General features: G+C 45.1%; 1 protein-coding gene across 1 annotated transcript in view; it reads right to left on the reverse strand.

Annotated features, from left to right (window-relative positions):
• Positions 1-344: 344 nt before the first annotated feature.
• LOC134205480 (uncharacterized) overlaps positions 345-13122 on the reverse strand; it is a 137843-nt gene continuing 125065 nt past the window's right edge. The window contains exons 4-8 of the mRNA XM_062680754.1: positions 11812-12088; positions 10039-10498; positions 9589-9976; positions 9289-9468; positions 345-1638 (exon numbers count right to left, since the gene is read on the reverse strand). Of these exons, the coding sequence (XP_062536738.1) occupies positions 453-1638; positions 9289-9468; positions 9589-9976; positions 10039-10498; positions 11812-12088 (2491 nt within the window). The 3' untranslated portion in view covers positions 345-452. The remainder of the gene's footprint in view (positions 1639-9288; positions 9469-9588; positions 9977-10038; positions 10499-11811; positions 12089-13122) is intronic.

The raw sequence follows: 13122 nt of genomic DNA on the forward strand, positions 1-13122 counted from the left end.
AGAGGGTGCGATAGAGCGAGCACCCAAGTAAGACTCGCATGGGACGGGTGCCTGTGTGAGCGAGAATGAGCGAGTACGTTAAGTACTGCCATCCCCCAGAAGTAGTACTGTGAGGTAGTTCCTGGGGGAAACGATGGGGGAGCCCAAGGGAGTTTAGTCGGTATTACCGGTGCGGTCAAGTCCGACACTCCAGCACACTTCCGTGTGGTAGTTTGGCAACTACAATGCACGTGTGCTGGGTTAGTGTGTAAATGCATTCTCCCTTGTAAAAAAAGACGTTACCCTCATACTCAAGTTCATCATCAGGGTGAGGTGATACTTTCAGTTACTAAAACTCTCGTACATACAATAGAAACGTATTTAAAGTACGTATAATTGCGCTAATAATTAAATCATTAACAGATATCACTTACAACATATAATTAAATACTGTCACAATTTCTCTCTCACACTCAGCTTTTGCTATCATTTGGTTTTGTATCACCCATCACGTTGCGTATGCTGCTTCTCATCACATCCTCTTTACTCTCCTGCTTGTAATTCAGCGGGATAAATCGCGACTGCGGTGGATCTGCGAGCGACAACATCTTCGACTTTGGAGGCCTGAACGTTGGCAAGTCGATCCGAATTATCGGCTCCTCCTCGCTATCTTCGTCGATCCTCCTGGGGGAATCGTCCGCCTTCGCGGTTGACTCTTCTACTCGGTGCATACTGAACAGTGCATCCTCGCTGATGTAAGCTCGGCGAGTACTTGGTGGTAGGATATCAAGTTTATCGCCACCATTGAAATTCCTTTGCTCTCCGAGCGAATCACTGACTGTCGTGAGCTGGGAATCTGACCTCCTGTTCGCCACAGTCGGCTTATCGGTTCTGTTTGTTTTGTATATTGTCGGAGTTGGGATTGGCTCCGTCTCATTGAACTCTACATTTTCGAGGTGAGAAGATTCATCATCAATTGACTTGGTAGTTCTAAAAAACTGTGGAAATTGTTCCGTCAGTAATGGCAATAAGGTCAGTCTTGCGTATCGTTCTGCTTTCTCAAAAACATTCGCAAATCTATAAGGAAACAGCTGCACAGTGATCATTTTACTTTCCGCTGTCGGAGGTGGCGGTGGTGGAGCCGCCAAGTCCTTGCTGGAAGGCGATTCGATTGACCGTTTGTCGCTGCTGCGATCCTTACTTTTGTTTTGTAGCTTTCGTGGTTCATGCTGCACTCGTTTCAGAATCGGTTCACTGATAGCTTCCCGCGTTGTCGTGGTTGGATTTGTCGTAGAAGGAGTGATATAGACGGGGTATGAGCTGTTTATATCGGCATTTCGATAACTCCTCGGTAGATCAATGACGATCGGTTGCCACGGTTGAGTATCTATATTTTTATCAAAATCAACATGGGGTCCCTTACCACGGAATCCATGTGAAGCATAGGCATGCGGGTTGACGTCATTTCTTTCGTTACTTTGCCCTTTGGATGTATCATCATAGTCGTCACCTTCGTCGCTCTCTTCCGGTGAATCAGTTGAATGAACTTCATCTGTTTGCTGATGTACGTAGTCGTCTTCATCTTCACATTCTCCAGATAGAAGCGTCATGTGAAGCGGGGAGTTGGATTCCAAGTGCATTTGTTTACACAATGAGAAGCTAAAAATTAAAAAGGATTTATTATGTGAATTTGAGTATTTATGTTCTGGGAATTTTGTCAAAACCCGTTATCTCCAGCATTTTGGACGTTTTTTTTTTATTAAATTGCTTCTCACACTATAACAATGAGCCCTTATTTTACAAAGTAATACTTGAACAAAATCTTAAAAGTTTATCTACAAGTTTAGGGTATTAAAACTCTTTTTGATATCAAAATCACTTTGTACGACATAATCAAAGCAAAACGAAGGGTCCTCAGGGCCTGAACAGGAATACCACATCTGTCAATTACAAATGGAAAAATGTAAACGAATGCAGAAGAAGTTTTTAAGTAATTTATGTAATTTTTAGGAATGTCGTTATTTTCTATATATAAAACAAAGTTGGCATTTGTACGACCGCGCATCACTCAAGAATCGACAGCCCAATTTTTGCTTTTATATTCGTTTTCTTCTTCTATTTATGAGGATAATGTTATGATGAAACTGGAATACTTCAAAAATCAAAACTCAATCTTTTCAATAAAATTGTATCAATTTTTGGCGAGACAAAGTTCGCCGGGTCAGCTAGTATTAGGGCTTCCATTTTTCCCGGGAATCAACTTCCCGGGAAACGGGAAATGAAACAATAAATTCCCGGGATTTCCCGGGATCCCGGGAAATAAAAAAAAACTCACGAAGCTAATTCAAAATCGTAGTTTCAATTTTGTAGTAAAACATGATTTTGAAGATATACATTAGACATCAGGGATGCTTGCTATTTTGTCCTCAAATTACGAAAGAGTTGTTGAAAGCCTGAGAATGTTTTTGTTCAGTTCGAAAAGCGTTAACTCCTTCTACAAAACGTTCGCCATGTCATAAGTATTAGCATCTGCTCTGGCTCGAGTGTAAGATCTACAGTGTCCTGATAAGCTCCGCTATATGCTAATTTTCTATATTTTTTTTAAAACTTTTTCAGGTTGTATCCGCATTTTTTTCCAGTTTTTGGACAACGACGGCTTCGAGAGATTCTCTTCTATTATCGCCAAAATATTCCTAACTTGAACTATTCTTATACTAGACGACTTTTTTTTGTGTATAGATAGAATCTTCTGGTCAATTTTGAAGGATAAACCATTTTTATTCATGTACGTCCACTTGAACCCATTTTGTATTTAAAGCAGATGAATGAAATATTTGAAATGAGAATTCTTCCATTCGAAATAAAAAAAGAGCCTACAGTCGAGTGCTTGATTGTCGTACTTTAATGATCCTGACTATAACATTTTTTCAGTCAAACTATCCTTGTAATGGCGAACAGCACCTAAAAATGAAATGAAATGTTTCAAAAATATCTCAAAATACAAACGAGTCTTCGGAATATAAGTTTGTTCAGGAATTGAATCAAAAAGGATTAAAGGTCTTTAAATTTGTTGACAATAATAGGACGAACCTGCCAAAGCGGTCACTGCTATTGCCTGAATATCTGCGAACATTGGTAGCTCTGCTGTTTCACCGCAGACACTCAATTTTAATTCGACTTCACAACACTTACCGACGTTTGAACCTACTAAATAACCTACAAACCTACAACCTACAAAAGTGAAATAAATAGTAAGATGATGCTTGTAAAAAAATGTGATTGATACCCCAAAATCCAATATCATCAAATTTAAAAAATAAGACAATTATTGCAAAATATTTTAGTATGTTCTTTTCCCGGGAAATTCGGGAAACTGATACATAAATCCCGGGAATCCCGGGAAATATGATTTCCCGGGAAATCGTTTCCGGGAATGGAAGCCCTAGCTAGTATTATTTAAAGATCAACGCATCTCAAAACAGCCTATGCCACGAACATGATTAATAGATAGAGAGGCTACGTCAGAAAGCCTATGCCGCCTATGTATGTATTCAAGAATTGCAGGGATCTTAATTATAGAATCTCATATGGACAACGCAAGAAATGTTATATTTTCACCGTCTGTCCACTGTATATAGAATCATATCCACCCACAGCGCTGGAAAACAGACCAGATGATGATCTGACGATCTAGAGTCTAGCTGTTGCGATCGAAGGTGTTGAACGAGTAGGGACGTTAGAAGGAGCGCCCAGGACATGGATCTTCCGAAGAGGAAAAAGCGATGAAAAACGGAGCGAAGCAGCTAAGTGTAGTAAATCAGATCAGACAGGTGTGTGAAGATGCATGATTAACAGTAAATCGATTCTTATCATGTCCAAAAATTTTACATAAGAAAAGAAGAGAGTAAGAGTAAAACGGGCAAGAAATATCTTTGATGAATCATGATCAAAGCGAACGCATCTTGCTCTAGTTTTGACAACAACCATTGGAAAGAAAGGGAAAACTACCCAAATTGGGTAATTTTTTTCTGCGATAGGGCCGATGTCCACGTAGCGGTTTTTTACGCTGCGTGCACGCAAGGTACCCAGCATCAAATGGAGTAATGCACACGTAAACGGCAGTGAGGAAACCGAAGGTGAAAGCGACAAACGCACACCCGGTAAGAGCCAGGGAGAAGGGGGAAGCACTGCTCATCGGAAGAGATCGCCTCGGCCATCAAGGACCAAGGTGGAGTGGTGGTAGCAAAGGCGTCCATCCGCCTGCGAAGAGGACCGCAGGGGACCCAGATTGCCACGGTGACCGGCTACCGACGCTAATAAGGTAATCAAAGTTGGTAAGCTGAAAGTTGAATGGTCAATATGTCCAGTCAGCCTCTACCAACCACCGGTAGTCGATAAGTGCTTCCGCTGCCTCGAAGCGGGACACAAATCGTGGGCGTGCAAAGGGCCGGATAGGAGTAACCTATGTAGGCGATGCGGCGAAGAGGGTCATAAGGCGCACACGTGCGAGAATCGTGCGCCATCGTGCGCGCTATGTGCGAGCAGGAACCAGATACACAACCGCGTCATGGCTGGGCCTGCTTGCCCGTTGAGTGTTAGTACGAGGAAGCCGTGCAAGTAACGCAGCTCAACCTCAACCAGATCAGCGGCGATTTGTACGACGGGAAGATTTCCGATCCAGGAAGTGGTAAACACAAGAGTGGAGTTATAGCTAAGATAAATGGAGTGTACTACTGCAGCTGCTATGGGCCGCCAACGTGGCCGATAAAGCAATTCACCCAGATGGTCGATCGACTGACATCAGACCTGGCAGGTCGCAAGCCAGTAGTCATTGCGGGGGACTCCAATGCGTGGGCGAACTAGAGGTCTTAGCTACTAGAGACCTTAGCTAAGCTGGACGTCGTACTAGGAAATGACGGCTCCCGCAGTAATGCGTAATCGATAATAGATGTTACATTCTGCAGTCCAAGTTTGGCCGGTGTCCTGCAGTGGAGGGTCGACGACGGCTATACCCATAGTGACCATCTGGCTATCCGGTACAGCAGCGAGCCAAAGAAAGGAAGTCGGGGAGCCCCTCCTCCAACAACCAGAGCGTGGAAGGTCGCCCACTTCGTCAGCAGAACATTCAGTGAAGCTTTGCGCTTGGAGGAAAACACGGAATGTTTGAGTGGGGATGAACTGGCTGCGCTTGTGTCACGAGCGCGCGACGCTACCATGCCGAGGAAGGTACGACCACGGAATTGTCGACCACAGGTATACTGGTGGAGCCAGCATATAGCAGCCCTTCGAGCAGCCTGCCTCCGGGCTAGAAGAAAAACGCAAAGGACACGCTCGGCGGAAGTGAGGGTGGAACGCTTCGAGCAATTCAAAGCAACGAGACTGGCTCTAAACAAGGCTATCAAAGAAAGCAAGATGCCTGCTTCGGCAGATTGAGCCAGAGCGCCAATTCGAACCCATGGGGAGACGCCTATAGGGTGGTGATGGCCAAAACAAGAGGAGCACTGGCACCTCCCGAGCGACGTCCAACAAAGATGAAGACGATAATCGAAGCACTATTCCCGCACCACGGCCCAACCATTAGCCGCCAGCAGCGAGTGTAGGAGCAAATGACGAAGCAATGGCGGGGGTGACGGTAGAGGAGCTAATGACGGTAGCAAAGTCTCTCGATCCGAGTAAAGCATCTGGTCCTGACGGGATCCCGAACATGTTGTTGAAGGCAGCCATAATGACTAATTCGAACATGTTTAGGTTAGCCATGCAGAGGTGTCTGGACGAGCGGACATCTTCGGATGTATGGAAGCGACAGCGTTTGGTCCTGTTACCAAAACCTGGTAAGCCACCAGGAGACCCCTCAGTGTACAGACCAATCTGTCTTATCGACACTATATACTGAAGAAGTTGATCCTGAACAGGCTGTCGCCGTACGTGGAGGAGGTAGGAGGATTATCGAGTGAGCAATTCGGCTTTCGGAGAGAAAGGTCTACTCTGGGTGCCATTAAATTGGTGGTTGACACTGCAAAAGTCGCCATCGAATGCAAGCGGTGTGGTATACGTTACTGCGCAGTAATAACACTCGATGTGCGGATTGCATTCAACAGTGCGTGCTGGATAGAGATCGCAAACTCGCTTCAACTGGGAGTACCGGTGGGGCTGTACAAGATTCTGGGAAGTTATTTTCAGATTCGAGTATTGATCAACGATACAGACGAAGGCTTGGTTAGCGCCCCATCACGGCAGGTGTCCCACAGGGATCAATCTTGGGTCCATTGCTGTGGAACGTGACGTACGATAGCGTGCTAAGGTTAAAGTTCCCACCAGGAGTCAAGTTATATAGTGGGATTCGCCAATGACGTAACCATGACCGTGTACGGAGAATCCATCGAGGAGATCGAATTGACTGCAGCCTATTCGATCAGTTTAGTGGAGGAATGATTGCGCAGCAAAAAGCTCCAGCTGGCACATCATAAAACGGAGATGATAGTCGTTAACAACCGGAAATCGATTCAAGAGGCGACAATTAGAGTCGGCGGCAAGAGATCTCTGAAACAATCGAGGGGGTTAGAAGCAAAGGGGTGTAAGTGACATTTTTGTCAAAATTGAGTTGACTATAGTAAAAAATTCTTTGGTTCTAGAGCTTTGCGGCAATATGGCGATCTAGTTTGTACGATGTTTATTGTAAATGTGAAAATTTACACAAAATTAGTAATTTTTTGAACCTTCATACAATTTGTATGAAACGAAAAAATATTGGAAAACTTTGCACCTATTTTTCTCAAAAGTAAGTTTTGTCATTGTAGTGTTTGTCAATTACACCCTTTTGCGTTTGACCCCCTCAATTGGGGGTGATGCTCGACGATCAGTTGAGCTTTAAAAGTCACGTCGATTACGCCTGCAAGCGCGCGTCGACGGCGATAGCGGCATTATCGAGGATGATGGCGAACAGCTCTAGGGTGTGCTCCAGCAAGCGCAGGTTGCTGGCAAGCGTGGCGGTTTCAATACTACGATACGGAGATCCAGCTTGGGGATCGGCGTTGAGTGTAAACTGCAACGTGCGAAAGCTGGAGAGTGCCCATAGGCTAATGTGCCTGAGAGTCATCAGCGCATATCGCACCGTATCTCGCGAAGCGGCATGATGCCTATCAAACTGGTGGTGGAGGAAGACGAGGAGTGCTTTGCCCTCAGGGGCACCGATAACGCCCGAAGAAATATCAAGGCAGCAACGGTAGCCAAATGGCAGAGGGAGTGGGACAACTCGACTAAGGGAAGGTGGACCCATCGCCTAGTCCCAATTGTGTCGGCATGGATTAGCAGACCTCATGGAGAGCTAAACTTTGGCTTGACCCAGTTCTTAACAGGCCACGGATGCTTCAAGTGGTACCTACACATGATCGGACACGCGGCTTCTCCCGCCTGTCCGCAATGCCCAGACGTGACAGAAACGGCTGAACACATCCTGTTCACATGCCCCTGGTTCGAAACGGAGAGGCGTGCAATGTTGGAAGCATGTGGAACGGACACTACCACCGATAACATCGTCAGAAAAAATGCCAGAACCCAGAACAGTGGAGAGCGGTCGCAAGAGCGACGTCCAGGAATCAGGATAGCCGACATCCTACAACGAAGTTGGTGAATAGAGCAGCAGCAGGTAGCCTTCACGAATAGCGGATCATGAGTACTCCGCCGTGGAAGTCGTGAATATGTATGTCGATAATAAACGGGAACGCCAGCGCCAGCTACCGCGCATAGCATCAGAACGTGACGAAATGGCCGGTTTCGGAGGAGCTCCCGCTTTCGGAGAACTTCTCGTCGGAGTTAGATCCGCTTTCGGGGACTATCCGAGTCGTTCGCAATCGCGACCGAGGCGGGAGCTAAATGGCTCAACAAATAAGGTGAGAGCTGAATGGCTCAAGGCAATCGAAACTCGGTTATCGGAGTAGGCTAGGCCCACCGCCGGGGATCAGCTGAGTAGATCGTGGTGAACGAATGCACCGGCTGCGGGTCTTCGGGGCACCATTGAACCGGAAGTTATCTCCACCCGGAATCCTTGGATTGACCTCGGCACTCGTCCGGTCACCCATTGCGACGGGTCGTCCGTTACGGGGGAACTTTCGACGTCGGGGAACTCTCCGGTGGAGTAGGATTGAGCCACCACTAAAAGGCGCAGTGCATGGGAAATCGGTAAATCGGAGTAGGCTAGGTCCACCGCCGGGGACCAGTTGAGTAGATCGTGGCGCGCGACTGCACCAGCTTCGGGTCGTCGGGGCACTACTGAACCGGAAGCTATCTCCACCCGGAATCTTTGGTCTGACCTCGGCACTCGTCCGGTCACCTGTTGAAGTGAGAATGTGCGTAGGACTTGAGCGGATCTATGAACAATTGAACATGCTAACCAGGTGAAAGTGTAGTGTTGGTAATGTAACAGCCTTCCACGGATGCGGTCGTTGGAAAATAGATGTGGTGCTGAATGGCACAAGGAAAAAATAAAGGGCTCAACGCTTTTGTGTGCTTGCTGGCACCAACAAGGGAGCCAAAGGGCTCAGACGTAGAACAAAACATCGAAGAGAGGCACTGTGAAAGGTGTCGTTTTGGGAGGAGTACTTTCAGTAACCCTCTGTTACTTGGGTGGGTTCGGTGGGTCCGGCGGTCTGGCCTTCTGCCTTTCGCGCCAACCCCACTCCCTGAGTGATAATTTCAGGTGTTTGTATGCAAATTTGCCTTCATCCCTCTATAAAAAAGCACGTAAACGTGTGCACGACTACATTTGATACTGGGTACCTTGCGTGGACGCGGTGTGCACGCAGCTTGAAAAAACGCTACGTGGGCATTGGCCCATATTCTCATCAGTGCAGTACGTATATTGAACTCAAATTTTGGGTTGATTTATCTGTCCATCGATGGTTTGTGTCTGCAATCCCTATCAGATTGGACTAAATCTTTGTTTACAAAATCACATACGTCCTATTGAATAAGTACCCGAGATATATAAGCCAACATTTGTAAAGGGCAATGAAATCATTCCAGTTTTTTATATACCTTAGCTTTACGTATACTGCCGTGAATCGCATATCTGTCCCATCTTTGCTGTGTTTCCTATTCATATGGGACAAATATGCAATTCACGGCAGTGTAGACGAAAAACTGGCATGTTAGAGGAGGCACGGATACTCTTACTGTTTAGGATAGTCAACAAAGCTTGATAAATTGATATGATGGCTGTGTGGGTACGAATATTTGCATTCAAAATTAAACATGACCTAATCGTCACCTCAGAAGAAAACCAGATGCAATTAAAAGTATGACAAAATTAACCTTTTCCCAAATCCGTCACTCAAAATGATTTTGTCGATGCTCCAAGTCGTCAATCCTCTGGTGAGCCATCCTTTATATGCCATATAGGTGAGCGTAATATTTTTTGGGAAGCCGAGCGCCGGATGTGGCACGAGAATCTGCGAAATCATTTCACCTGCGAAAATTTCTGCATCATCTTTCCTGGAAAATAAGATTGATTGAAATATGAAACAAACAAGTTATACTAACGAATTCAAATCCTAATATTTCAGTATTAGCAAACTCGATCATCGATACGTATGGATGTGTTGGATACATTACTCGGTAATGGTGAACACCTCTGTCAGTCCACCGTCACTTTCTAGTTCCACCTCCAATCGCCCAAGCGTTCTCAAAGGGAGCTCGTTCGGTGCGCTCTGGATTTGCAACTTATATTGATGGGCACAGAAAGGCTCCTCCTCACGAGTCTTCAAATACAACTGACCTCGTCCTACGGATCGATCCGCATAATAACCCATGTTTCCGCAAACGGACGTTTCCGTTCCATTCTCAACTCGGTTGCAAGTGAAACAGTCTCCTTTGAGGAAACTTTCGTAATTATCACAAGGAAATGCAGGAAACAAACACTTTGGTGCCACCGAATCAATAAAGAATTTATACGCTCTTCGATGGTTGCATAGTGAGCGTCCTTCCACCGAACCAGGTGGAGCTGAAAACGATAAAGAAATGTTGAAGCTTACTGTTTGCCGATAGTTGGAACTTTCAGCTAACCCCAAATTATATCAGTTACGGCACCCACGAACAGATTAGAACAACCATGCTGTACTCGGCCCCCATTCGGATAGAAATCAACCGCACCCATCGGTTGCCATGAGCCCAAACCTCCGAGAATCAGATTCTCGCCATTCGAGTGAATCACATCAACGAACCCGGCATCGGTATCGTCCAGGCGAGCATGAGGGTGCTGTGCCTCAAACAATGGACCGGCAGGGTCCAGCCCCGTGATACGCTGCAGACCTTTCAGTTCCATCCCGGCGAATCCGGCTACGTGCGAACCTAAGCTAAAACCAATCAAATGAACTCGAGTCATGTTAAGTTTGTTGTGCTCTTCTAGCCCCTTCAACAGATATGCCAGCTGTCTTCCAACCAGTCGTGTATTGGCAGCCGCTCGGACGTAGTTCGGCAACGTTGCTCCATTTTCCCAGTCCATGCATAATACAATGCAGTCTTCCTGTAATGAAAGAGATCAAGATTAAAAGGGGCTTGTTGATTATGAATAGTATCGTTATCCAGAATAGATTTGGTTACTCTCGCATCGCAGTGATACAACATCAAAGAATACCGCATCTGTGGCTACGACTCCAAGCTAAGTTAATTTTTCAACTGGACTAAGAAGTCATTTATCAATCTTATTATAAAGCTGGTTTCTCATAACGCAAAGTGATGGAAATTGATGAGCTACTGATTTTACGCAAATTCGTTTGGAATATTTGCAATACCCTGTTTACTTTTGCGTTTCTCGTACAACAAATTTGTACCGAAAGGCAATGGCTCCGAAAGGCAAAGGCTCCGAAAGGCTCCAAAAAACATGAATATAGGACGAAATTTTTTCGAAGCATGTATCGTCTAATGTCCAAATACAATGAAAAGCACAGCACAGAGTGGGGATCTCAGAAGCCAATCTCAGTGACTGCAGTAAGAATTATTAGGATATTTTCCATGTCGTGTAGACAAGCGAATTTTTTTTTTCGGGCTTTAACATGTCGAGATCGGAAAATCACCAAACTAAATGTTCAAGTGTCTTCTGACTAATTGTCACATTTCTTTTACAGATGTTTTATCCATCTAGTCTAGTTTCTCCACTCCATACTGGTTAATTATGTTTTAGGAATCATTTCTTCGCAAGAGGGCTGTTAGTATAGAGCTTTTTTTTCAAAATGTTTTTCAAATTTTAGAACTAAATTCAACACCAACCTTTTTTTTCTCAATTTGAGCAATATTTATAGCATAAAAATATGTTATTTAACTAGTAAAGCATCAACAACACTTTGTGTGAACAATATATTTGCTCTAAACATCCCTAGTGACTCCTGTGACCTCTATCCAGTTTTAGCGGTAATGACCGCCAGCTTGCCTGCGGGTCAGTCTCTGATTTGAGGTTTTTGGAGGTCAACTGCACCCACTGCTCCGAGCATTCTGACCAATGTGGCATATAAGAAGGTGCTGATTCAGTGAATTCAACCCTTCTTATATACCACATTGATAAAAATGCTCGAATGGTGGGTGCAGTTGACCTCCAGAAACGTCAAATCAGAGACTAACCCGCAGGCAAGCTGGCGGCCATTGCCGATCGCGGAAAACTGGATACTGTTGAAAGATGTTAAATGAACTTTTTGAGGAAAAAATACGGAAACCCGCCATGTTCATACCACTCCATAGAGTGGTAACTTATGGTTTGTAACTCAGTTATACCCAAACCCGATGTTCTAGGTTCTGAGTTGAAGGTCTATGCGATGATTACAACTTCATTCAAAATTATCCTACCACTGCCATTAGAGCTGTCCTCATTTCGTACACCCAAACGTGCGTGCAGCTAGATCCGAAACCATGGATGATGGCCCTTGCTGTTACGTTCTCCAGATTCCCGAATTTTTCGTAGATCTTCTCTGGTGCGTAGCGATGCTTGACCGGTGCGGTTCCATTAGTAGCCTTCGCTGTTGTGGATTGTGTCGGTGGTGCAGTTGGTGGCGGAGTGGGTGTGGTGCCGTTATTCGTTTTAGCAATTTCATCGTAGAAAAACTCCAGAATGGGCTTCTCACTCCTGTGAACAAAATAAAAAAGAAATCACAGAGGCATTAGAGAATGACGCTTGACGCTTTTAGTGCAGAATATGTTCGATTTAAGAATAAGGAAAAATTATATTGATAACATTTAATATTACTAATCTTTAGATCCAAAGGAGGTTGATCTGCTGCAAACGAAATATTTTATTTAGAAACATAAAGTATCGCTCTTTTCATCTGAAGCAATTCACACGTAATGCTGGTTAGTGAGTAGGCACCATTACATGGTGTGTAACAGGATGAGATCTCCCAAAAGATCACTAAGGCTTTGGTCCGATTCGCGAATTAAAATCAAATTAAACTTAAAAGTGACAGTTCGGAAATTACGAAATCTCCCGCTCATAAGAATGGCTGGTGCTACCCAGCAAGACCGACAAAACATCTATCAAAAATGATTCAATATCTGTCAAAAGTAGTCTTGCTCTGCGGGCAGGGTTATTTGAAATTTTTCCTGGAGGAACTTCCGGAGGAATTCCTGGAAAAACTTCCGGAGGAATTCCTGGAGAAACTTCCGGAGGAATTCCTGGAGGAACTTCCGGAGGAACTTCTGGAAGAATTCCTGGAGCAACTTCTGGAGAAATTCCTGGAGTCACTTCCGGAGGAATTCCTGGAGGAACTTCCGGAGGAATTTCTGGAGGAACTTCCAGAGGAATTCCTGGAGGAACTTCCGGAGAAATTCCTGGAGGAACTTCCGGAGGAATTCCTGGAGGAACTTCCGGAGGAATTCCTGGAAGAACTTTCGGAGGACTTCCTGGAGGAACTTCTGAAGGAATTCCTGGAGAAACTTCCGCAGGAATTCCTATGGAAACTTCCGGAGGAATTCCTAGAGGAACTTCCGGAGGAATTCCTGGAAGAACTTTCGGAGTAATTCCGGAGGAATTCCTGGAGGAACTTTCGGAGGAATTCCTGGAGGAACTTCCGGAGGAATTCCTGGAGGAACTTCCGGAGGAATTCCTGGAGGAACTTCCGGAGGAATTCCTGGAGGAACTTCCGGAGGAATTCCTGGAGGAAC

Source organism: Armigeres subalbatus, chromosome 1 (genome assembly GCF_024139115.2).
Source record: "Armigeres subalbatus isolate Guangzhou_Male chromosome 1, GZ_Asu_2, whole genome shotgun sequence".
NCBI classification, from domain to species: Eukaryota; Metazoa; Arthropoda; class Insecta; order Diptera; family Culicidae; genus Armigeres; species Armigeres subalbatus.